Source organism: Frieseomelitta varia, unplaced genomic scaffold (assembly GCF_011392965.1).
Source record: "Frieseomelitta varia isolate USP_RPSP 00005682 unplaced genomic scaffold, Fvar_1.2 scaffold_171, whole genome shotgun sequence".
NCBI classification, from domain to species: Eukaryota; Metazoa; Arthropoda; class Insecta; order Hymenoptera; family Apidae; genus Frieseomelitta; species Frieseomelitta varia.
In genome coordinates, this window is record NW_025109428.1 from 150775 (window position 1) to 176017 (window position 25243).

General features: G+C 37.8%; 1 protein-coding gene across 3 annotated transcripts in view; it reads left to right on the forward strand.

Annotated features, from left to right (window-relative positions):
- LOC122538675 (hemicentin-1-like) overlaps positions 1-25243 on the forward strand; it is a 282205-nt gene that overhangs the window by 1811 nt on the left and 255151 nt on the right. For 2 of the 3 annotated variants that reach the window (XR_006308897.1, XM_043672950.1), the window contains exon 2: positions 6365-6581. Coding sequence is in view for 2 of the 3 variants with exons in the window: in XM_043672950.1 (XP_043528885.1) it covers positions 6464-6581 (118 nt within the window). In the remaining variant the exon portion in view is untranslated. Of the gene's footprint in view, positions 1-770; positions 787-6364; positions 6582-25243 lie in introns of those variants that run through there. The other variant, XM_043672951.1, reaches the window with a different exon arrangement.

Below are 25243 nucleotides of genomic sequence, written 5' to 3' on the forward strand. Positions count from 1 at the left end.
TTTTTGTCGAAATGTCGACGAATTGTCCGAGCATTTATCAACGGGCGCGCTGTATCCTTGTCAACGAGAGCGCGACAGAAACGATATCGCGAATTACGCTTGCTCGAATTTTATTTCTATTTTTCGATCGCGCACCGAGGGTGGGTTCCCGATGAACGTTGTGCCCAGTCGTTTCGAGATTCGTCGGCGGCTGGTCGATTAAAAAAGGAAAAAAAAAAAAAAAGAATAATAATACGCTTCAGCCGTTTCGATGCGGCCAGCGACAATCATCGTGCACACTTGTTCGGATAACTCCTCTCCATCCGTCTCTGTTTATCGTAATCCCTGCTCGACGATCTACCACCTGCCAAGTTAATGACGTCGTCGTAACACGCAACCACCCGTTCAAAATTGAAACTAATTCCTTCCTTTTTTTGTTCACCGCCAGTCGAAGCTGAGGTTTACGCAAAGTTCGCCGGCATCCGAGTAAAAGTATTAATAAAGCAAGTTTCGGGGCCGAACGAGCGTTCTCGCGACGCGACGCGACGCGAGTATCAGGCGTGCCGGGAATGACGCGGAAAATTGCACGGGGGATGGAACTTCAACTCTTAAAACGAGGGACGGAGGGTGGGGTCTCTTCGGGAATGGCTTTACGGTGGCAAACTTGGAGAATAGAGCGCGCTTGATGAACGAAAGTACAAGTAACTGCCTATTCCAAACTTCGGAAATATGCCGCTACGGCACGGGCTCCAAGCCTTCCCCCCGCTTCCTGCCCGCGCAGCCAAAGTTCACCCGAGGAAAAACGCGGTACGTACAACTACCTGCACCTACACGCGTGCTCGAGGAAACGAAGCTCTCCATTATAATTTATAATGGCTCGCGGAGTCCTCCCAGTCGGAAACGACCGACCGAGAGTTGCTTAGGAATAACACCCACGTGGAATCCCCTGGAACGTTCGGAGGCGCACTTCGACGATTCTTTCCAACTGGGTTAATTTCCCAGCCTCCGCGAAATTTTCTCCGTTTACCGCGGAGGATCACTTCCACGAACGTGATTAATCTGGTTGCGCTGGAAAATGACAAGCGACGCAAGGTCGAGGAATTTCTTTTCTTCCAAAATTGTAACATTTCCTCAGTTTTAACTATGTTCGATATTAAATAATAAATCTGTTGCCGCGCAATGATTTCCTATCCAGTGATATAACTCGTACCGACGAGTTCAAAGGCGAATTATCGTCACTCGTTATGGTCCGCAGCGCAACGCGGTTAAAGACAAGTTCGTTACTCGTTCGCTGCTACCTAAACCTAAGGAGGCAGGGTTTTTCTCCCTTCGGCTTGAAAAATGAACTCGTCCCAGGATAATTGTCGATCTTTGACGCCGATGAACCTTTAGAAATCCGAAGGCCTCCCATTCAACTACGGCTTCGGTGCTCCGGCTAATGGCCGTTTAACAGCCCCGAAAAGACTAGGCAAAGTGTGTGTGTCCCCGCCGTTATCTATCGAACGATATTCCGCGACAATATACAACCAGTCGCCTAATGTCTCTGTGCGTTCCACCAAGCTATGCTCCTCCATTCGCGTCCTTCATTGGCTAGAGGAAATTTACGAATTCCCGCGGAACTCGCGCGGACGGGGGGGAATCGTTTTTCGATTAACCCGGACGTGAATTATTCCTCGACCTAGCTTACCTACATCCTCGGGACTCGCGCGAGTTCCCCTTGGAGAAAAGAAAGACACACCCTCGTTGTGTTCTCTCGACGGAAGTTGCAAGCTTCCGGCTGGAATCGTAACGCGAATCAAGTGGACGATAAAGTCTCCCTATTTTGTCGAACATGCATTTCCAGCGGACAGATCCTCGGGTCACGTATTCGGCGTGCGATAGTTCAGCGCGGAAATAGAGAGAAGTAAGTTCCGTGTGCCCGATGTGGAACACATGAGAAAGACAACTCCTCCCTCTTGTCCCGTTGGTTGACGCGAGCAACGCTTGGCTTCCCTCTTCTCGCAGGTTTCACGCCGAGGCATGTCCCGGAAGGGGAAAGGGCGAACAAAGTAAAAAGTACTTAGAAAGTGTCGTAGACAGTGAACGTGAGTCGTTCCGTGAATGTCGGGCAAACAGCAACAGCAACGGCAATGGCACCGATAATGCCGATCACGGAAATCGAATTCGAACCCGGCGCCGGATCGTTTCTCGTTTCTCGTTGCGGATCGCGCGTGCCACGATTGAAACTATCGCTTCGTAAATCATAAACTCGGGTGCCCTGGGAATCCTCGGACGGAGGATCACGACCCTATTTGCTTGCGAATATGTTTGCGTATGTACGTAGCTTTAAATCTCGGTCCGCGTGGCTGAGCTCAATATTGCTCTCTCTCACTGTACGAAAACTCGTGAGGCAATCAATCTGAAAGCAATCTTTGTAAACGATTGATCTTGGATCCGTCCTTTCGTGAAAAATAATCGCAAAGTAATAATTTTCTTAAGCATTCCCCGAGCGACTGACTAAGAAAGGGTCAATTTATTCATTTCGAGAAAGGGATGTGATCGTCTTCGAACGTGATTTCAACGATCAAGTCATCCTCGTGGCGATTCTACTGGGGATGCATAAATAAACAGGAGAGAGGGAATAATATTTCTTCGTTTAAAAATTTTCATTTAAAGTTTTCTCTTACCTATAGTTTTGTTTTCTTTTTATTGTGTTATTCGTACGATTATTAGTCACGTAAGTTCGCGGGCGAGTGAAAAGAGTTGTTAAAAAATACCGAGCAATTTCGTGGCTGCAGAGAAGCGAGCAATCGACACGAGAATAATCTGCATAAATTGCAAAATAACATTTTCCCATTTGGCGGCTTTGTTTTCAAGGAAACAAACTTTGAATATACGTTTCGTTAAAAATTCCCACGATACACGCGTGTACTTGACAAATTTCGAAATTCAATTTCCTGCGAAGCACGAGCGTCTCGCGACAAATTTTTATTCCACAATTTTCACGTGCACATCGCCGCGCGTCGAACATTCTGACGATTATTCACTCCTATCAATTTGGGAATTAACCTATTCAATATACATTAATTCAAGTATACATTAAACCACCGATTGGAGTAAGTGGATTATAGATAATTGCGATGGTTTAGAATTTAGGTTCAGATTTATTTGCATCTGATGGCCTTTGTCGCAAGAAAAAACACGAAACAGAAGTTAGTAGAAGAAAATATAAAATGCAATTATTTATGCCGAGATCTGCGATAGCAACCGAGGGTTAAAAAATTCTCGGTTTTACGACGAAAATTGCAACATCCTAGTTAAGTTATTCAGTTCAGGAATTTTACAACTAGACAATACTGACGTTACACTTCTATTTCCGAGAAATTAATTAGTTTAAAGTTACTGCATAATAATCTCTTCGTGTTTAAAACACATTTAAAACACAGCTAATCTATAAAGCGACAATCAACATGTTAATTTTAATAATTTCTGTTTAGCTGCCGTACTTGGAAATGAAATGAACACCGTCGATAACAAAGACTTCAAATAACCCGGGATAATGCTGCAAAATGAAAAACACGTCCTTGTTGTAACGCGATATTTTTGAAAAATTCATCGTGTAAAATTTCGTTCGCGTTGAACGAACACGCTGGTTATTCGATCGCGGAGTGTGACAAACGTCGAGGAGAAAAACGGCAATTGCACTTTGTTTGCAATTTTCTCGAGTCAATTACGCGAGTCCCTGCCTACGATTTCGAAGCGATCGAAAGTGTCGAGAAACCGTCATCAACGCGGGACGTTCTGTTCGCTCGTTTGTCGAGAAAACACGAGGAAACGGTCAGCGCGCAGTTGGCTTACATAATGACTCGGAAGAAGAGATGTCGAACAGGGACGAATCTTCGATTAAATCTAGCAACGAGTCGATGACGAGCAGCAGTCGCGTGCTAAACCAACCGGAAGAAATTGAATTCGGCCTTCCCTTCCTTCTCCCACGGTTCCTCGTTCCACCACGATTCGCAATAATTCGATTTTCACCGAAACGCTGGCAACCGTGTTGTTATTAATTCCAGAGGTACTTTTGATCTCTCCTTGCTTTCGCTCGACCCCTCTTCGTCGTCTCCCTCGTGGTTTACATCTTGATGAAACTCGCGCCGTTAACACATTGCCCAGACACTTTATTGCTGCAACTATACCCAGTGGGGGCTATTTCCGCGCCAAATATTTTTGAACTATTTTAAAATCTACTTAAATGTAAAAACTATTTAAATTCAAGAAACATTTAAATTTAAAATCATCAAATTCTTAATATATAGTACTATACAGTACTAACTTATTGCTATAGCACTAAGTTATGTAATAAGTTAGTATTATATAGTTATATATTAATAAGTTAGTACTATATAATATATAACTATATAGTACGAAGTATTATAGTAGTAAGTTACTATACTATTAAGTTATAGTACTAAGTTACTAAGTTATATATTAATAAGTTAGTACTATATAATATATAACTATACAGTGCTAACTTATTAAATTATTTTAAATTTAAAGTTATTTTCAAATTATCTGCAATTTGTTAGTAATTGAAAATCCTTGTCACGTTGAACATTTATTTCCAGCAAATGTTTTAAAATTATACATTCTTCTTTTCAATCGTAAATGTTCACGTATTAAAAATTTTTCAAGATACGACACCTCAATTAGCACAATATTCAAGCAAGTGAAGTGGAACCCGCACAAAGTTTACGAATGTAGCGAGTAATGCAAATTTACGTATTTTCATTATTGTTTGTATACAAACTGTCTGTAAATATTATAATATCATTGACTGCTTTGCCACTATCCATATTTAAACGGTAAAAATTAATTCAAATTACCAACCGTATGTCATTGCATTACTTGTATTGCATAACTGACCGATACATGGGAAATTCAAGATATCTCATCCGTTCTGTGATTAACAATAACTTTTCGATTGATCCGACGTTTGAATGCAATTTAAATGAAATCAAATGAAACTTCCTTCCTGTGAAAAGTATTCGCGTATTGCGGTAACATGTACTGAATATCGTTTATTGATATTTTGTGCGTTACATGAAACATTTTGTAATTTCATTAACAATGTAACGAGAGACGATTATTACAATTACATTGGTACAATTTGAAACCAATCTGAAAATGTAGACGGAAATTACAAGAAATTTATCGGAAACGTGTATTCAGTAATATGCACGATACAATGAGTGTTAGTAATGAGTGTTAAAGGTGACTCAGTCGAATAAATAGATTACATCTACACAAGTATATATAAATAATTTTGCGATCGACGAGTGATTTCTTTTATATGTATGAAATATAACTGTTAAATATCTTGCAACTTCTATTACATTTACAGATTTATTTTATTTTATACCTGATTCAATATTATCGCGACAGTACTGATAACAACATACGTAATATATCGTATACGTATTATAATATATAATAATTTTGCGATCGACGAGTGATTTCTTTCATGTGTATGAAATATACCTGTACTTCTAACTGTTAAATATCTTGCAACTTCTATTGCATTTACAGATTTATTTTATTTTATACCTGACGCAATATTATCGCGACAGTACTGATAACAACATATTTAATATATCAATGAAAAATTTCCACAAGTGGTTGAACACTTTCGTGAGTAGCTACATGGATGATGAATATATTACACCATATTGCACGCATGTGTCTGACACTGACCATATTCAGTTTGATTTAACATGATTGAAACTACATCTTGTTAACGAATGTTCGATTCCAAACTAGTATCTCATCAACACTGCTAATGAAACTTAGGTGTCTCATAAACTGTCCCTCCATTTACGCGGGGTATCCGTTCCACGTGGATTCGTTTCACGCGAATGAAAATCGCACAGAATCTGTCAAAGGAAACAAAATATTGGAAAGAGAAGCTGGTACAAGTTTATAGAAATACGTATTTATTTCACATAGGTTAACAAAAAAAAAAAAGGAAATAATAAACAAAAGTAAATTTTATTCGATTGTCCCTATCACTACTGTGAATTCGAAACAATTTTGATTGTCATAAACTCGTCAAATCCTCGTATCCTCCTCGCCTTGAAATATTTAGAAATTCGACTTCATTTTCATTAAGTTAATGTTAATTTTTTCCAACTTGTCATTTGCTCCAATGTATTTCCTGAATTACGCCTGACACGTAAATTGAAAAAGTGCCGCGTTACAATTCACCACGTAAATGGAGGGACGATTTACCAACATTTTCCAACACATATAACTATAGCCGTACATTTAGTCGAGCGAGTGTTGCGAAAAGATCGAACAAACGAACGTCCGACGATCAACACGATTAGGTAACTGTGCCCTGTTCTGTTGATAGACGAGAGTGTCTGAGATCCCGGGGGCCTCGCTCGGAGTACAAGACGTGAACGTCGTTAGGATGGTTCGAGGGTGAAATTGTCAAGAGACGCTCATCAGCATGCTGTGGATATTGATCGCAGTGACGTGCATCGAGCTATCGACCTTTGCCAACGCACAGTCGAAAAAAACTACGTCTATGCAAGAAGATGCGAACAACACCGAGCCGGATCATCCGAGTGAGTACTTTTTCTTCTTGAAAATGTTCGTCCAATTTTGTCGCTACGATGGGTCAAAAGAGAGTGTTGATCCACTTAGCTTCATGAGAACAAACGATACATATTTCTATATTCAAGAGTTGGAAAAATATCGACACACTTGTAACTCCCAGTGCTTAACCACTTGCGCTGATTGCGGACCATAACGAGTGACCAAACCGTATATACAATAATTCGTCGCTTTCTTTTTGAACTCGTCGGTATATCTTTTTGAGTTCGATGGAAATTATTGAAAAGTAATAAATTTATTAGTTGTTTTGCCTGGGTTATACTTAAATATACTTAGAACTGGGAAAATACTGCAATTTTGGGAGAAGAAATTCTCGACGTGCGTGGCACGTCGTTCCAGCGCAAGAGGTTAAGATTAACATCAACTGATTGCGGACCATAACGAGTGACCAAACTGTGTACGATAATTCGTTGCTTTCTTTTCGAGCTCGTCGGTATGATATCACTGGATAAAAATTATTGAGAAGTAATAAATTTATTATTCGTTTTTGTCTATTTTGTTTGACTTAAATATATACTTGAAACTGAGAAAATATTACAATTTTGGAAGAGAAGACCCGCGTGGCACGTCATTCCAGCGCAAGAAGTTCATCTGCATTCAATAGCGAGACGTCATTGGAAAAATTACGAAACATTCTTTGGAACGTTATCGAGTGACGTCGCATTTGCCTTTGAATCGTTAAAAATATTTTACACTCTGTTCGAAAAATCCTCGTATATCAGAAAATTTTTGATTCTTGAATTTTTATATCATCTGCATTGTCATTCGAAATTGCTACCGTCTACTAACGTTTCGTACGTGATGAATTATTAATGATTTCGCTAATCGCATCATTTGCTCTCGCAGAAAAATATATCTCGCAAGAAAACTGCATACGCGAGAGAATGAGACGTGTTTACTCTGATACTCCGTACATAGAGAAACTGTCGACTTTCAAGCGAGCGTATCGTTAGCACTTTGAAGAAAACCGCGGTGCTTGATTTCGCGAATGCGGCTCTATCCACGTTTCGCCAAAACGAAACTCCGGAACAATTTGTTAAAATGGTTGTGCACGAGCGTGCCTCGTACGGATGTTCTCTTCTACTCATCGCGCTGTGCAAACGAGGCGCGGTGGGCAGGTCGCTCGAGAAAATAGAGAAACTACTCGTACAAATTACGGAGGAACTTTTTCGCCAATTTATTTGCTCGTTTTCGTACAAACAGCAAGACATCAAAATTAATGTTTAATGGATAGCTGCGCATTTCGAGAATGAATTCAACGAAACTTATTGTGCCACTGTTACTCTCTCTCTCTCTCTCTTTTTTTTATATATATAATACACGCTATAATACGTGGCACGAGTAGTGACACATTTCCTTTCGGAAGAACGAGCAAAAATTCGTTAAAAACTTTCAGGGGCGACGGAGATTCATTAAATGTTTCTCTCGCGATTTTAAAAATTCAGAAGCTATGAAACTGTTGTGCCGTATCTTAAAAATTAGCCGGACTATGGCACAAACGAGAACGTGCTTTAATTATTCGGTCCGGTATACGTGCGTGATGAATTCGAAATGAAAGAGCACTTGAGAGAGTACGATATAATTTCGTAGCTTTTAAATTCGTAGATTCGTGGCTTTTGAAATTGGTTCCAGAACGTCGGCTTCGAAACCAAAATTACTTGAAAGTCGAGCACGATCCCTTCTTTTCTTTCCTACGTAAAATGATGATTGATCAAAACTGTTCTGCTCCATTAAACTCTAAACTAATTTCTACGTGTCCCAACCAAGAAAGACATATTCTTATTAACTAATTAATCATTAACTACTTGTTAATCACTAAACTATTTTATACTTCGGAGCTGACTAGCTAAAATAATTTTTAATTTCTTTCATTCGGATTGAAATCCTTTGACGCAAAGGAAAGTTACAATAAATTAACAAACTGAGCAAAAATTAGCAAAACAGAGACTAAGTCAAGTTTGGCTAGCTCGATAGAGTCCAAGCAATTTCTGAAAAATGTAAGGGGGAAAAAAGAGAACTTTCTTTCGTGATAACACAGTGTCTTTCAAAATCACTTTGTCTAACGTTCTCACGTTATGATTAATGCTATATTTGGTATCACTTTCTTTGCGGATCTTACTGATCCGGACCCCCATTAGATTGTTGAACAATGAAGAAATTAAAGAGACGAACGAAAGTATGAACCGAATGAATTATAAGAGACGGGGAATTGAAAAGAGCGGGGATTAGAGATCCACGGAGACATCGGCCGGTTCTTTCTCCTCTCCGGAGGGCAAACGTTACGATCCCGCGATCATAAGAGGAGAGAGCCGAGGAGAGAAGCAAGCACGTGGTAAGAGGGCCGCTGAATTGTGAGAGTTTGCAACGGGGATTTAACAGATTAGTCGGGGGTCTATAGAGCGTGCACTTTATAAGTCCTGGATGAAACCAAACTAATTAGATATGTATGGTCGGAGCGTCGCCGTGGGACGTATAATTAATGCGGTGCACCGGCTAAATGAGAAATTAATTACGATATGGAAATCAGAAGGATCCCACGGCCTGGTTTACCATCGTTACCTAGGGACCCCGGGTCCCGGCGGGTATACGTACGCTTTCTTTGACGCACGTGCGGAACGTGAGCTGCAACCCGGGCTGCACGTGTTACGAGAGGAGAGAGGACGACGACGCACATGTGCGTCGGGCAAAACTGTGATTCCCCTCTCCTTGTGACTCAACGAACGAGAAGAAACTAGAACTACACTACGCGGTATATTGCTGATATCTGAAGAACAGAATATTTGGAGTTTCTACGCCTAACAATGAATTGCCTTCGTTGTTAGAGAATGTATCTTTAGCTGCTGTAAGGAGTATGATTTTCCATTACAGGGAGGTTAAACATTTTGTAAATCAAACGTATTCGTGTTGGATACCAAGATGTTTGTTTTTTTTTTTTTTTTTTTTACGGGGGCATATCAAAGAACAAGTTTATAAAGACAATACTTCAAATATTACAGGTTCGAAGCAAAGGATTATGGAGGAATTCGAGATATCAGCTTACATTCTGTTCAGATATCATCAATTCGTCGAGCAAACTTGTATATGTAGCAACGACGAGGACATTTTCAACAATACCTGTAATAGTGTACTGTATTGTAGTATTGCGATAGAAAGTAGCAATAAGGAATAAAAAATTAATTATCAGTAGGAACACTTTGTACTGCGTTAACCATACAATAAATAATTTTTGTAAACACTATCTCCGATGTGGAGACAGCGGTAGAAGAATAGACAACTAAATCGTTCACAAAGATGAACAAACTTTAGTCGAGTTTCTCGAAATCAAAGTCGATTTTCTCGAAAACCGAGCCCCAGATGAAAAAATGTTATACCAAATTTTTCTCTTATTTCTTGACGTAGAATCACAGTATATCTAGTGATGTGGGATCAAACGTACATCTGCTAGATATAATATCAATCATATATAAACCAGGACTTCTCGAAGTGTGATAGGATAACTAAATTCGAAAGGCGCAGAAATTTTAACAAAAGTAGAAAATTAGTTTTGTCTTTGACGCATGATAAAATTCTTTTCGAATAAATTTCCTTCGCGATTCCTAGTTTATTTTACACCTCTGTACTCAGGGTCGCGAATATGTTTTTCTCGGACGGAGAAGCCTTGATATAAACAATGTCCGAATCTCTTACTCAAGAAAGTAAAATGCAATCGAATCTTCGAATCTTCGGGTTATATCTGAACCTTTTGCAAGTACCTTGATAATAAAGAATAAAATCGAGACATATTTGAACGAAACATAATCAAATCTCTGGTTTGCACGTACATAAATATAATTTCAATATCCTGATATTGTAAACGGAGGATAGAAAGTAATTAAATTAATGCAATACCGTTAATTACACTATTGCAATTATTGTTAACATAATATTAATAGATCACAGGTATATCAGATTTTAATCCAATAGAAAATTATTTATTACGTTTATCGTGTTCAATGTTTATTAATTACTATTATTAATTGCTAATGTTATTGCGATAACGTTTATTAATGATTTGTTTTTGGCAAAAAAAAAAAAAAATAGATGTTAGTCCAATATAACCGGTTCCATGGTAATTGTGCGATGGCAACGGGCCATCGCTTAGTTTGCAACCTGTAATAAGCTTGTGATAATCTACTTTAGTACGAACTTTCAGGGTTCGATTACTCCTTCTGAAAGATTCAATTCATTCAAACTGCAAAGTACTTGTAAGCGCATATAGCAAACGCATTGAGGTTCGTTACCAGCGTGTATTATCCGAGTACTTTACAAGCACAATTGAAGCTTCGTACTGGATTCAATTTAGTTTTGTAACAGTAGTTTTGAACTTGATCTCATCATTAGACATACTCACTGTTACACTGCGTCGAGATGGTTAAAATTCGAATCATCATATTCGTTACAAATTCATACATGTTAGATCGAGAGAGATATTGTACTGAAAGTTCCTCATACTATTTTCTTTCAAATCATGAAAATTGAATAACAACACACAAATACGAAATAGTAGGATCAGTGTTATTTTTCTGACAAAAACAAAAAAAAAAAAGAAAAAACTAAGTTCTGATTAAAAAAAAAAAAAAGAAAACTAGCATATTAAAATCTGTACAACTACGATCTGAAGATTAACGATGACATCAAGTATTTAAGAGTACAGTCAAATACAATAAAAAATATCACTACACATTTGCTGATAATTATCGAATCATCCTTGCAATTAATAATTTAAGAAAGAAGTTGAGATAATAAATGACTGACCGTATAAAAATAAACGATACGAACGGCACGCTCTTCTCCAGAAATTTTCTCTCTCTTTCTCTCAACCGTCCAGGAGATAACGCCCAGTTAGGCGGTTGCACGATCTCCGATAGTAACCGCTTTGGAAAGAGATTTTGTCCGAAACGCGTTTCCCTAGACGGTTAAATATTAGGGTTAAGAGTTAAGGATCGAGTTAACCCTGTTGCTGAACCGAGGCCAAACGAAACTGTACAGGTTTGCTGTACACGTTGAACGACGACGGAGCACCGGTTTCCCATGAACTTGCCGGCCGCTAATCCCGTTGAAAACCGAAACCCACGGACATACGCGCCCGCCCCCTGGATTAGTTTTCGAAATTTGGATTTCCGTCAGTTGTACCGAGACCGAAATGGGTTTCGCCTCGCTAACTATCGTCCACCTCGTGAAACAATCGGCGAACATACCGATACTTCAGCAGCAGTTGACAACAATGCGTCTAGCGATTCCTTTTGAAAAAAAAAAAAAAAAATATATACACATATATTGGATTGAGTAAAAAGTAAATATTTTTTATAGATGGCTCTAGGACAGCATAACTCTGATATCAGTCGGATCTGGCGATATTTACGTGTGTTTGAAGGCTGACATACATATCACAGAGCGATTAAAAAAACAAAAAGTTGTGATATCTGTTTATTCAGTCAAAAGTCACTGCGTCTTGAAAACGAACGAGGTTAAAAAGAAGAAAATCGATACATTTTGAAATTTTATTACAGAAAGGGGACGAACGCGATTCGGGTTACTAAAAAAATTTGTGATTCGTTTATGGACAAAGAATTCTAAAAAAAAAAAACTTTATTCTACGTTTCTGACACATTTTTATAATATAACTTTATTATTTATTTCATCATTGTTTCCAGTCTAGAAAAAACTGTGCTATTGAGCAAACAATCACGCATAGAAGAATGCGGATGAAAAAAAAACAATTTCGTCGTTCATTCAGTGACCAAGTCACCGTATGCTCGATAATATCTAAATTTCCTCGAAAACTGAACTAAACGTGAATATTGTTCTACAGTTTCTTCTTTACTTTTTCACAGTATAATTTTATTCTCTTTTTCACGAAATAAAGAAAAGTAACAGAGCGAAAGAATCACCTCAATCCCGTTTAACATGTTACTCGCCTGCATTCTGTATTCCTGCACGTTATTTATACAACGTTCCGGTTGTACTACGAAGAACCGAGGAAAATTCCTCTGATAATTAGATCGAATACTCTCGAAGATTGGTCGAGATAGTTGCCGGTTTTCTGTAATTTCGTTTATTAACGAAGATCCCAAGCGTGTTGCTAGATTTTATGGAACGAAATTCGAGCCAATTAATGGAAGCATTCTAGATGTTGACAAATTCGAAAGAACGTCTCGGTACGAGTGACGAGAAGTTTCATCGCTTCGTCCAAGTATCGATAAACTCCACATAATTAACTTTGGAATTTTAGTAATGTGATCTTCCGTCTGTTTGAATACAACATTTTTTCAACCAGAACTTATCTGTGAAATTCTTGCAAGGTATGTTCAACACCACCAAAGTGGTCAAAATGACCAATTTATAATTTTTGTTACATACTTCGCAGATGTAAAACAGTATATTTTTAAAGATTTAAATGGTTTCTCGTATAATTTATGCATCTCGGATAATTTAATTCCTATAATTCGTTTAATTGCAATTTATAAATAAAAGCTCGTGTACTTCATTGTATTACTAAAGCTTCTCCATTTTTTAAATTTAATCGTCGGTAGTTCTAGTATTGAGAAAAAAACTAGAAATACCCATTTGCAATTGTTTCGCAGAAATTTCGTAGATTCATCACGGTGCGCTTTTAGAAATCTAAATGATTTCTCGTGAAATATACGAATTAAAGTCTGTACCTTTTTTTGTATTGCAAACTTTTGCGTGCTTCACCTTCTCTGATCGGAATTTTATATTTTATTCACCGGTAGTTTTGGTGTAAAAATAAAACTAAATTTTACATTTTGTACATATTCAATCACTACAAATGATTTAACTACTCTTTTCATTTTAAATACAAAGTCAAGTGAAAACTATTCCAGGAAAGACGCCAAAACTTTAGAAAATTATGTATAAATAGTCGTAACTGTAAACACATAATTATATGATGATACTAGTTTAAACCTAAGAATTTCAACTATCGCGCATTGACGTATTATGGAACTTTCACTGAATGCAAATGTTCTGCTCTACATATATTATATCAAAGAACGTTACTTTGAAACTTTGTCAAGGGTACCTACTGGGATTAAAACAATCAATGCCTTAGTTAACCAATTAATTAAATTGATTATTAATTATCAGTAGTTAATACTACTAAATACCAACTCATTACTAGATAATTAAATTATAGTGACAATCACAATAACAATATGTCCTTTGGCAATACATATATTATTCTACTCTACGTATGTTATAATATCTCAAATCTCTGTTGTTATTCTGTCAGGGGCACACGAGACCTACTCGAATTAAAACAATTAATTATAATAAACCAGATTGTGTCCTTTTGAAGGAAACTTTCTGATAGATGCGTTAACCAAGATATCAACTAATTACAATATATACTTTGACAATACACATATTATTCTACTCTACATATGTTACAATATCTCAAATCTCTGTTGTTATTCTGTCAAAGGCACACCAGACCTACTCAAATTAAAACAATTAATTATAATAAACCAGATTGTGTCCTTTTGAAGGAAACTTTCTGATAGATGCGTTAACCAGGATGTCAACTAATTACAATATATACTTTGACAATACACATATTATTCTACTCTACGTATGTTATAATATCTCAAATCTCTGTTGTTATTCTGTCAGGGGCACACGAGACCTACTCGAATTAAAACAATTAATTATAATAAACCAGATTGTGTCCTTTTGAAGGAAACTTTCTGATAGATGCGTTAACTAGGATATCAACTAATTACAATATATACTTTGACAATACACATATTATTCTACTCTACTTATGTTACAATATCTCAAATCTCTGTTGTTACTCTGTCAGGGGCACACGAGACCTACTCGAATTAAAATAATTAATTATAATCAACCAGATTGTGTCCTTTTGAAGGAATTCACTCGAAACCAAATCTCGCTCATATACATTCCAGTTGTACTTTCACGTGTATTTCCCTAGTAAAACACATTATACTTTCTTTGGGACGTACGCGAGACCTATTGGAACCGAAAGGTCTATTGAGCTTTCACCGATAATTGGCCTCTGTTTCCCTTCCGAGAAATAATTCGCAAAGAACATCGATTCCGCCGATCTGAATTTTAATTAACTGCGAGTTGCGACTCGGTCGGTCAGCTAGCTTCTTCGGGAAGGATGGAAAGTGGGATACAGGTAGAGGAGCTTCGATTTCTGAAATTTTCATCGTCGACGGGGGCGATATCAGCCACGAGATAGCTTCCCACCGCTAACGAGTTTACGAGTTTACTAAAGTATTTTCTTTAGTGGACTCAACAAAGAATGCCCCGAGTCTGAGGTGGTTTTTAGCAGGCTCCGGTATATATACGCGCAGCAGCGCAATCTGCCTCCACGGTTATTGGATTCCAGTCTTCGCAAACAAACGCGAGTAACGCGTAAATTCGTGGCATGAGTGCGCCGGTTTAGCGGTAAAAGTCGACTCGGTTGTAGATACAGGGTGGACCGAATACCAGAGGTTGCGCACCCTGGATAATTTCACGTCACGAATCTTCGTCGGACAGTTTCTCCGAAACGGGGCGAAAGAGTTTATTTCAAAAATTGGAGTTAATCTTTAGACACAGGTTGTCGAACACGTCTGTGAAATAAATTCGTAGGACAATGAAACGCGTACACCGGGGTTTTACGTTCGAACTCGGAACCGTAATTTTCCAGGAAACGCGTTCGACTTTCCAGTTAAATTTGCTCGCGGGGCGACAATCCGATCCGCAAAACACTTTGAACGCCAATTCGTGTGTATAAAATATTTCAAGCGATTAAAGACTATATCGGTAAACAATGATAGAACGAGTATATTTGAATTACGGAGAAACAATATTTTATGTGCCAATATTTACGCGTACAAAATATTTCAAGCGATTAAAGATTATATTGGTAAATAACGACGAAACAGATACGTTTAAATTAGGGGGGAAACCAACTCGGCCCCGATTGGTGTCTTTAACAATTAAACGACCGAATAACCAACAAATTGAATTTATTCGACTTTGTAGTTTTATGTGAGTTTCCTTGGATCTTTAAAACATTTCAGATAAAAGAAAGAAGTTCGTTTCATGATATCACAACTGAGCTCGATCGTAGCTCTCGAAAAACTGTAATATCCCGTTAAAAAAAGAAAACAGAAAAAATGTACAAATCAGTTTGAAACTCTTCGATACATTCGTTCGTGCAAAAAAATCGTATTATGTCTCTCCACGCACTCGCGGCAAGAATGACTATGAAATATCGTGTATGAAATTCCTTCGTATTATCACAGACAGCAAAGATATTCAAGTTGGCGGTCCACCCTATATATCGACCCAGCGAACGGGAATTTTTCTCGTTTAATCTCACCGTCGGAGTAAAAGCCTCGTTTTCCCTCGCGTGCAACATTGTTTTTCTTAATCTTCTCGAAAGGATAAAAAAAAAAAAAAAAAAAAAAACGCGAGCAGCGTGAAAAGTAACGCAAACCGAAGCGTTTAAAGGCCTTGCTCACACACACACACACACACGCGCGCGCGCGCACATACTCTGTCGTTGAAACGCTCAGATGAGAGACGCTGGAAAAATCTACGGTAAATACACCCACCCTTTAAGTATCCTTTGAAAGGGTGCTCGTTCGTCGAGAAGGAGGGGTTGAATGAAAAAGGAAAAAGAGAGAAACAAGCAAAGAGAAGCGAAATATCGTGGAAAAATTACCTCCCCAAATGGACGCCCAAATAGAGATAGAGAGAGAGAGAGTTTAGATAAAAATTTCCTACGTTTGTCACGGTCCTTTCTAATTAAAGGTTCGGAGATTAATGCCGGTAATTTTCCACCGCACTCGAGCAATCGATACCTTCTCGCTCGGACGTTCAACAACGCATCTCCGTCGGACTGCCCTGATGCCCTCATTTTCCAAGAAGTTATTCGAATATTCCTCCCAGCTCCGACAGGTTCATCGTCTTTGACCTTAGGAAACTAAACGATTGATTCCGGAAGATCGTTTTCACGTGTATTCTCGAAGGTATCTATACAGAGACGCGAAGATTGAAGTCTACCGTTCGCGCAGCGTCGTTTCGTAAGAGAGTAAACGTAGTTTATTAGACGTAACGACACATACACGTCCACGCTTGTATCACGTGAGACACGATTTATCGTTTGTAAACGTCGAACAACGAGGGAAGTATACTATTATTTTTGCCCGAAGCCAATCACATCGGATAAGTGAAGAGTAGATAATAGAGGCTCGTGTCTTGCTCTTGATTTTCCGAAGAATAAGAGACAATAAATAAGGATAATAAATAAGAAACAATTATCCGAGGCATTGTAAACTCACTTTTTAGAGAAAAACGCTACGAATGAAGAAGATCGTGACATGCTGACAGTTTAATTAACACTGTGAACTTACATAATACATCTATGTAATAAAATGTTCTTTAATATTCTATTTAATCCTTCTTTTCAATAATGATAATAATGGTATTTTCCTTTTCCTCTATTATCCATTAATGTACCTCTCGTACATGCTTTGGCAACAAATTTAATTATTATCGTTATATTTACTCGTAACGTAATTACGCAAAAGGCCTTTCATTCGTGAACAAGTTGAAATTAAATTGATTCGTTAAATATGCAACGAATTAGATAAATCACCGCCAGACGAATAAATCGGATAAACGAATGATAATTAAATATGCAGGTAACAAAAATCTTGCTCGGCGGATACGAGATTTTCTCTCTCAGCTACGAAATTTTCGTATTTATTTACGTACTTGAACGTGCAGGGCCTACAATCACTCGTGAACAGAGAATTGGGAATTAGCTGGCCCAGCCTCTGGAAGATGCGAACCGGGCGTATCGGTCGGCGTGACTTCGAGCCAACTCTAATGGAGTTTGTTCGGCAGCAACCTTTTGGATATAAGCTGCTCTCGATGCGTGAACGTCTCATCTTGCCTCGGTGTAACAGCTGGCACGCTCGAAACAACGATCAAGCCACTCTAACGAGCGTTTAAACGAAGCTTGTTAACCACCATATGAACGAACAAGAAGCGTTCTGAGCGAAACGAAGCTTCACTATCTTCGAAACCAGCTGCCATCGACTTTCGAATTCCTTTCGCATCTGCGCTTAACGCGATAAAAAGAACGCGAACCTTCTCGCCTCTCGGATAATTAACTTCATATGCTGCTTCACTTCAATTTCAACGGAGAGAAAGCTACAGGCTCGAACGAATTTACCAGTGAAAAATTCCAAAATTAAAAAGCACGACGAAAGAGATGCCGTTACGATGCTCGGCTAATTTATTCAAAACGTTAGGAGTTCCTGGTTCTTGGACAGCGATCAAAATGAAGAACGATACTTGGATTCTCTTAACGTGTCAAGTATCGGATTCTTTTTCGACGAATCAAGCTTGCGCTTGGAATTTCATCGAGGTGTACGAGTTTCAAGAAATAGTCAATACAACCATCCACGAATGCCAAAGCGCCTACATCGAATCATTAAAAAACAATAACTCAATTACAGTAGTATGGGTCCCATACCACACAGGAATTGAAATGAACGAGAGAGCGGGCAAAGCTGCACTCGCAGCGGGCAAGGAAGCACTCGCCTACCACAACACAGACCTACCACTCGATTCTCTACTTGTCCACCTAAAGAAAAAAATCAAATAGGAATTGGAATAACGAATGGAAAACCCTAGTAAAACCGCGACTTTAAAAAGACGTGATCAAGTCATAATATCTAGAATAATAATCGGACATACAAAAATAACACACAAACTTGCCAATGATGACCAACCACTCTGCGAACGGTGCAAGACGATACTAACAATAGACCACCTCATATTACAATGTGAAGTATATCTACCGCAAAGAAAACAATTCAGAGTCAAGCCCACCCTAAAAGATAATCTAATGGACAGTGGATCATCATCAAGTCTGAAGCTCGCCATATGAAAAATCCCTCCTTCTGATGTCGCTAATAACCTACGAAGTTGATGCGAGATTAAATAACTGATTTGAAGAAAAAGAAATAGTCACCTCGTGTTAATTTATAATTTATAATTTACAATTCTCTTGGTATGGCAAACTGACGGTCGCGCACAGTGTCAAGCACAGTGACGAGGTATCTCGAAAATACTTCGCGAGCCTCGTCCTGACATAAACTGTAGACAAAGTAGGTTTTTCGTTCGAGCGTCGGATATTAACGCAGCTTTTAAACTCAAGAGAAAGAGGGAGAGAGTCAAGTTCGTAGTCCGCTTAATCGAAAGAAATTTGTTAGTCAGGAAATTTTAATTTGTCCCCCCGTTAATTACCCTGTCAGCCACGTTGAGGGTAGCAAGCCGATAAGGGAGGACTGTCCCAAGAGCCAATATTTCGGTGCACCGTGCTAAGCTTCCCTGCGACGCGAACCTCGAAATGAACGTGAAATAATAATTACCTAATTACGTACTAGTCGCAGGGGTGTATTAAGAGGATTGCGCGTTCTCACGGCGGATGTAATCCCCGATGAAATTTATACGCGACCTATCCGGGATATATCGGGCCGATGAGGATGACTCTTCGGACCCGGTAATTCCTCTCTCTTTTTCTCCGATCGGAAAATAACAGAAGACCGCGCTCATGCGTTTCCCCATTTTCTTGCAAACATTGACACAAATATAAATGTTCTCGCGGTTGAATTTGTTTGTTCGAACTCACCTCGATTCTTGTCACGCGAACGAGAAATTGCCAGTAAAAGAAACGATCGGCAGACTTGAATGAAAATGTTTATGAAAATGTTCCGCTCCTTTCTCCTTTTCTACCATACGTAGTTACGAATAAATATATAAATTTATATATTTTTTTTCCGAGACATGAACGAAGATAACCAGATTAGAAGTTAAGCTATTATTTCTCATAATTATTAGACTGCGGTTTTTTTTTATGTCTTTTTCTATTTTTCTGAACGCAGATGATGGACTTTACTTTACTTTACATTACTCTCGATGTTTTGTGTATTCTTGCACTTGCATAAAAATCCGTAATTGCAAAGTTTGATTTCTTTAAATTTCATAAAATTATAGAATCTAGGTAATGACGAGAAAATATTAAACGAATCCTCGAAAATTCCCTTCACAGCCCCGACATTAAGAGACAATATTTGATCGAGAAGAATCGAAAAAGAAACGTTATATTAATTTTAATCGGTTAAGCGTAAGGTTTTAGTAGCCTGTGTTTCGAATTGCGACTGCTCGATTTAATTAAGTTTACGTATTCACCTCACTAAATTGATTCATCAATATATTACAATTATGCTAACAACAATGCTACATTTATAATCGACGGCAAATCGAGATCGTGCAAAATCGTGTAATACGTGTTTGCAATTTTGAATGCTATAATGATAAGATTATTTTTCGTATTTCAAATTTATTACGATAATTTAATTGTGATATCTGCAATTGTAAATTATACGACTACGATGTAAACGTGTGACAAATTCCCTTGTATTTTCTTCGAAATGACTATTTGAAAAGATGGACAAATGTTAAACTTTACGTAGAAACATTATCGGTCAAAATATCATTACACAAATTATAATAATCGTTCGGATACTCGGGGTGGGTCGTACTGGGTTCAATTTCAGAATTTTTAATTTGACTTAATTTTATTGCTACTCTCTACTGTAGAGAGAATATAAAATTAAATACATTATTTCTTGTAATATCGACGCTTCATTTAATTATTGATGTTAACAATCAGTTAAAAATTAACATATTTTGTATTACATTTGCAATACAATAATTAATGTACAATTGCAGGCGAAAATATCACAATTAAACCGAATTACAAAACACACGTAATACATTTGTAACACAATTTTGTAATTACAGTAGCCATCCGAAACCATTTGAGGATTAAACGTCCATCACTATGAATTACATTCGTAGACTATATTCAATACACGAAATTCATATCGATCATGTTACTAATTTTATTTCACATCGTTCACGTTGACTCTTAAAAAATTAACCCGAAATCGACTTCTCAGAAAATTTGTCGCTAGGCGAACTCAAGATTGCCTCGCTATGAAAGAGATCAATTTCCGCTTCTTCAAAACCGTTCGCGTGTCTCTCGTTTCCGCGACAACGTCTCCTCGATTTGAAAGTATATTTCCCCACTCTTTTTGTCGATATTAATACGCGATTGTACATTAGAGAAATGCCAGTGTAGCAAGATTATGCTCACAAACGGCAACACACTGTATCGATTTTCCTTTCCTGTTATTCGAAGGGACACACGCATCGCTCGGCTCAACCCTTTCAATAATTCATTTAACGCGTGTCAGAACATTATACCAAATAATCTCACAATCGATAATAAGATAATTGATTTACCTATCGGAGGTTCAAAGGGAATAACATCGAAAGACGAATAAAGCTCTTAGTCTGTTGCACGCTTCTCGTTTAATATTAAACTTTGAGACTTTTGGCAATTTCCAGCACTCAAAGGATTAATAATGTTTCATTAAAGACACCAAAGGGAGAATGTTAAAAGTTGCACGCTATGCTAGAATTTCGAATTTAACCTGGTGGTTAACAGCGTTTCGCTTGCTCCTCCTCTGGTTAATATTTTTCCCTAGCGTTTTCGGAACAATTGCGTTTAAGCGCAGCAACAATTTTTTTTCTATTTTTTTTTCTTTTTTCTTTTTTTTTTTTTTTGGAGCTGCAACGAAATTTTAACAGCAATCAAAAACCCACCCGGTGAAATTTCGATTTCACGTGTATATATATCTCGTCGGCCACTGTTAAAGCAATTTTTGTAAAAGTAATATTTTTTTATCGCTTGAAGAGAGGAAGATTTGAAATTCCATTTTTTTTTTTTTTTTGACTTGTCTCGTATGGGAGTACCACGATAATCGCGCGTGTGTACCTTTATGATTCGAAACAGGGAAATTACGCGCAGCTGTACGATTACGTTTTACATGGGAATTGCACATCTGCGACTAATGTCACAAAATCTGCTGGTCAATGAAAGGCCGTTGTTAAATAATGATCGTACCAGTCGCCCACTAATGTTACACGAAACATGCATAACTAGTGCAAATACGTGCCTATCGGCTGGATATAGTATCGTGATTACAATTGTTTACGAAATTATACTTATGAACTTTTTATGAATATATTGTACGCTTTGTATAAAACATTTTCATATTTTGTCGTAGGATAACAGCGATTCATGTTCATATTACAAAGATTATATTGATCGAATTTTGAAATAAGTCTGGAAATGTATATAGAAATTAAATAATCACAATCTATTGTAGATATTAATAAATATCATTTTTAACGTTTGGACATTTATGAGAACTTTTTACGAATATTTCGTGACATTCAATTATAAGGATTATGTTGAAATAAATCCAGGAACACACAGAGAAATTAAACGATCACCATAACGTAAATATTAACAAATGTCACCAGTGAAACCATTTTCAACGTTTGGACATTTATGAACGTTAACACTTTACTGAGATCCAATAATAAATATTATGTTGGTCGAGCTCGAAGTAAATCTACACTTGTTACAAATATTGATAAATGGTCACTAGTGGGGACCATTTTTAACATTCATTATACGTTCAAAGTGGTTATTCAAACTGCGTATCGATTTATTATACTAAATATAGATTTACAGTAAACATTTTATAATTCCTATATACATTTTCAGATTTCGAGTTTCAAATTTCAATAATATGTTCACGCAGAGACGACTGTACGGGAAATTTCAAAATATTTTATATAACACGGACAATGTTACGTACGAAAACCAAATATGTTTTCATCCGGAAAATAATGTCCGTCGCTTTGTACATATTTACCTTATTTATCAACAATAATTTTCGAATTCTCTCTTTAAACAAAGATTTTAAATCGAAATATTCAACAATGATTTTTCGACCTCGTTGGTGTTTCGAAGTACGTATCGATCAAATGAGGCTGAGATAGTCGAAAGAAATGATAGTGAGCAATCTAGGTTATTGCATACGAAGTGTAATTTTTCAAATATAATTTCGATCGTGCGTTGCTTCTTCAAAATATCGTACGTTCGACGTTGAAGTAATTTTTGTATGTATGTTTGATACACTGTCTCCATTATTAGAGAATTTAAAAAATTTTCGGAAAGAATGGACGATGATATCTTTAACCTTCCCCAACTGCTGAATATATGTTTCCAGCAATTTTCAGGAGATTTCCAAACATTAATTCGCAAATTAATGAAATTTAGAAAATTCAAGAAAATCACAAACGTTCTCACCGCTCGAGGCAATTAATAACAAATTAATAACTTTACTTTTATTATAAATCTTCTTAACACTCAACCATTCATGTCAAATTTATTTCTCTGTAATGTTATTGATAAATTCAAAGCAACGACATTTTCAATGTCGCTTCTCTCATCACTTTCGTTCATATGTACATACATGCACGTGATAGTGTATATATCTCCCAATTAAAACGCAAAAAAGACCGCGTTTGATTTGTTATCTGATTTGCACGAACTACATTCATTCGAATCAAATTCCGACTCCACTTACGTACACGAATTCAACCCAAATTCTCTGTCACACGAACGAAAAAATAACCTAATAACAAAGGGGGGGGTGAACGAGTGGATTCCCATTGTTCCTTGAAATTTATTTGTTTTCGCGTTTCCGCATTCGGAAACGTTGCCACAAAGGGAACCCGTGGAACACCCCCTTCCCCCCTGCAATCGAATTGAAAACGCAATAACGATCGATTAAACGCGAGAGCCACAAATTAACGTAACACGCGTTGAGCGAGAAACTCGACGGTGATTCCTCTCTCGGTGATTCTTTCGAAATGGCGGAAGTAGAGAGATTCATCGGCGAGCCGAAGTTTCGCATTTCGTTTCATATTTTCTTCATTACGTCGTGGCAACATTTCCGCAATGTGGCAGCTCGATAAGTTGCTGGAGCCAACTCGGCGCCGCGCAAGTTACGCGCAAACCAAAACGGCGAATTCGCGAGTAACGACGGGCGCGAGTTGATCAAAGGAAGCAAACTAACTGGTAATTAATCGAGTTGCACTCGCGAGCGAGCTGAATATTCTCGAGGATTGGTTTTCTACCGCCTCGCCCCCCTACGATCTCCGTGAATTTTCCAAATCGCGTTACTTTTAGGGCTCTTATTCTCCTGTGCACGTGTGTGTGTATGTGTGTGTGTGTGTGTGTACGCGCACGCGTGCATCATGTTCGTTAACGCGGCTCCTGTCAAAGCGTACACCACTTCCTCCTCCTCCTCTCTCGCATCAGCGTATTGATAAAACTCGAAGCTCTCTCGTTCGATATTTTTCGGCGGAACGAGGCATCGTAATTTCACTCGTCAGCAGCCGTGGATTATCCCGGCGCAATAGACGTTCGCAACCGCGAATTTCCATAAACGCGTCCTGATAACGAGAGAACCCGGCGCCACGTCGAAAGGCAAAACCGGACTAAAAGTGAAACTTGTTACGCTGCTGGAAACTTCGTTTTCCTCGCCGCCGTTTCTACGACGAGTAACGAGCATTTGCGTTCGCTGCGAATTCGGCTATGACTGTTTCGTTGACAGTTTTCAAGCCGCGCGTCATCTCGCGACAAAATCGTTTGTTTGTAAATTTCGTCTTACAAACCGATCGATTTATAAAAGATCGTTGATTAACCTTTTCCCGCGAAGAAACGACGCGACGGTGACGATAATGTCAGTGCGCGATCGCGATTTTAGTATCGAAACGTGACACACTGTCACTTGTAGTAACATTCTTTGCGTCTAGTCGAGTAGTCATTATGTTATTAATATACTAGAGTGTTTCTAGAGTATTTTCTGCAAATAGCATTTTATACGCTTGATTTCTTGTACAATACAAACTTAATTCGCTCACTAATTCGTAGAATTTACAATTAGAAAGCATTTGAAGGAAACGTTAATTTTTCAGAAGAAAGGAAAATGTTATCGAAGTCATACCAGTAGTGTCATATTTAGACACTATTGGTAATATATTTATAAAAGGAACATACATACGACAGTATTTTTATACACAGAACATTTTTCAAAAAGAAACAGAAATTTTCCAATTTTGACTGAAAAGCTAAGAATAAAAAATATTTTATTTTATATTATCTGTATAAAAATATTTTAGCTTGGTTAAAAAGCTAAAATATTCAATAAAAAAAGAAATCTGGTATATTTGCTTGTCAATTATGCGACGATATAAATAAATATAAAATTATCTCCTGTCCGAGAGTTAATCCCAAATACTTCTCTGAGCCTCGAAATTCCAGTTATTTTTGCCATGTAAACTTTTATACAAACATACGCATATCTTCATTCGTATCATAATTAATTTTATTTCTACATTAGCGGATAAAATTCAGGAATTAAAGTAGGATAAAAGTTAACCTTTTCCTACCAGGATGGAATTTCAGAAATTCATTTAATTTCCCACATATTCCTTTTAACAACAAGAGTGAAAGTCTCATTAATGCAAATTAAGATTGCTCTAAGTTTGGTATATTTGCGAGGAAAGCGAGTAATCAAAGTAAATCAGT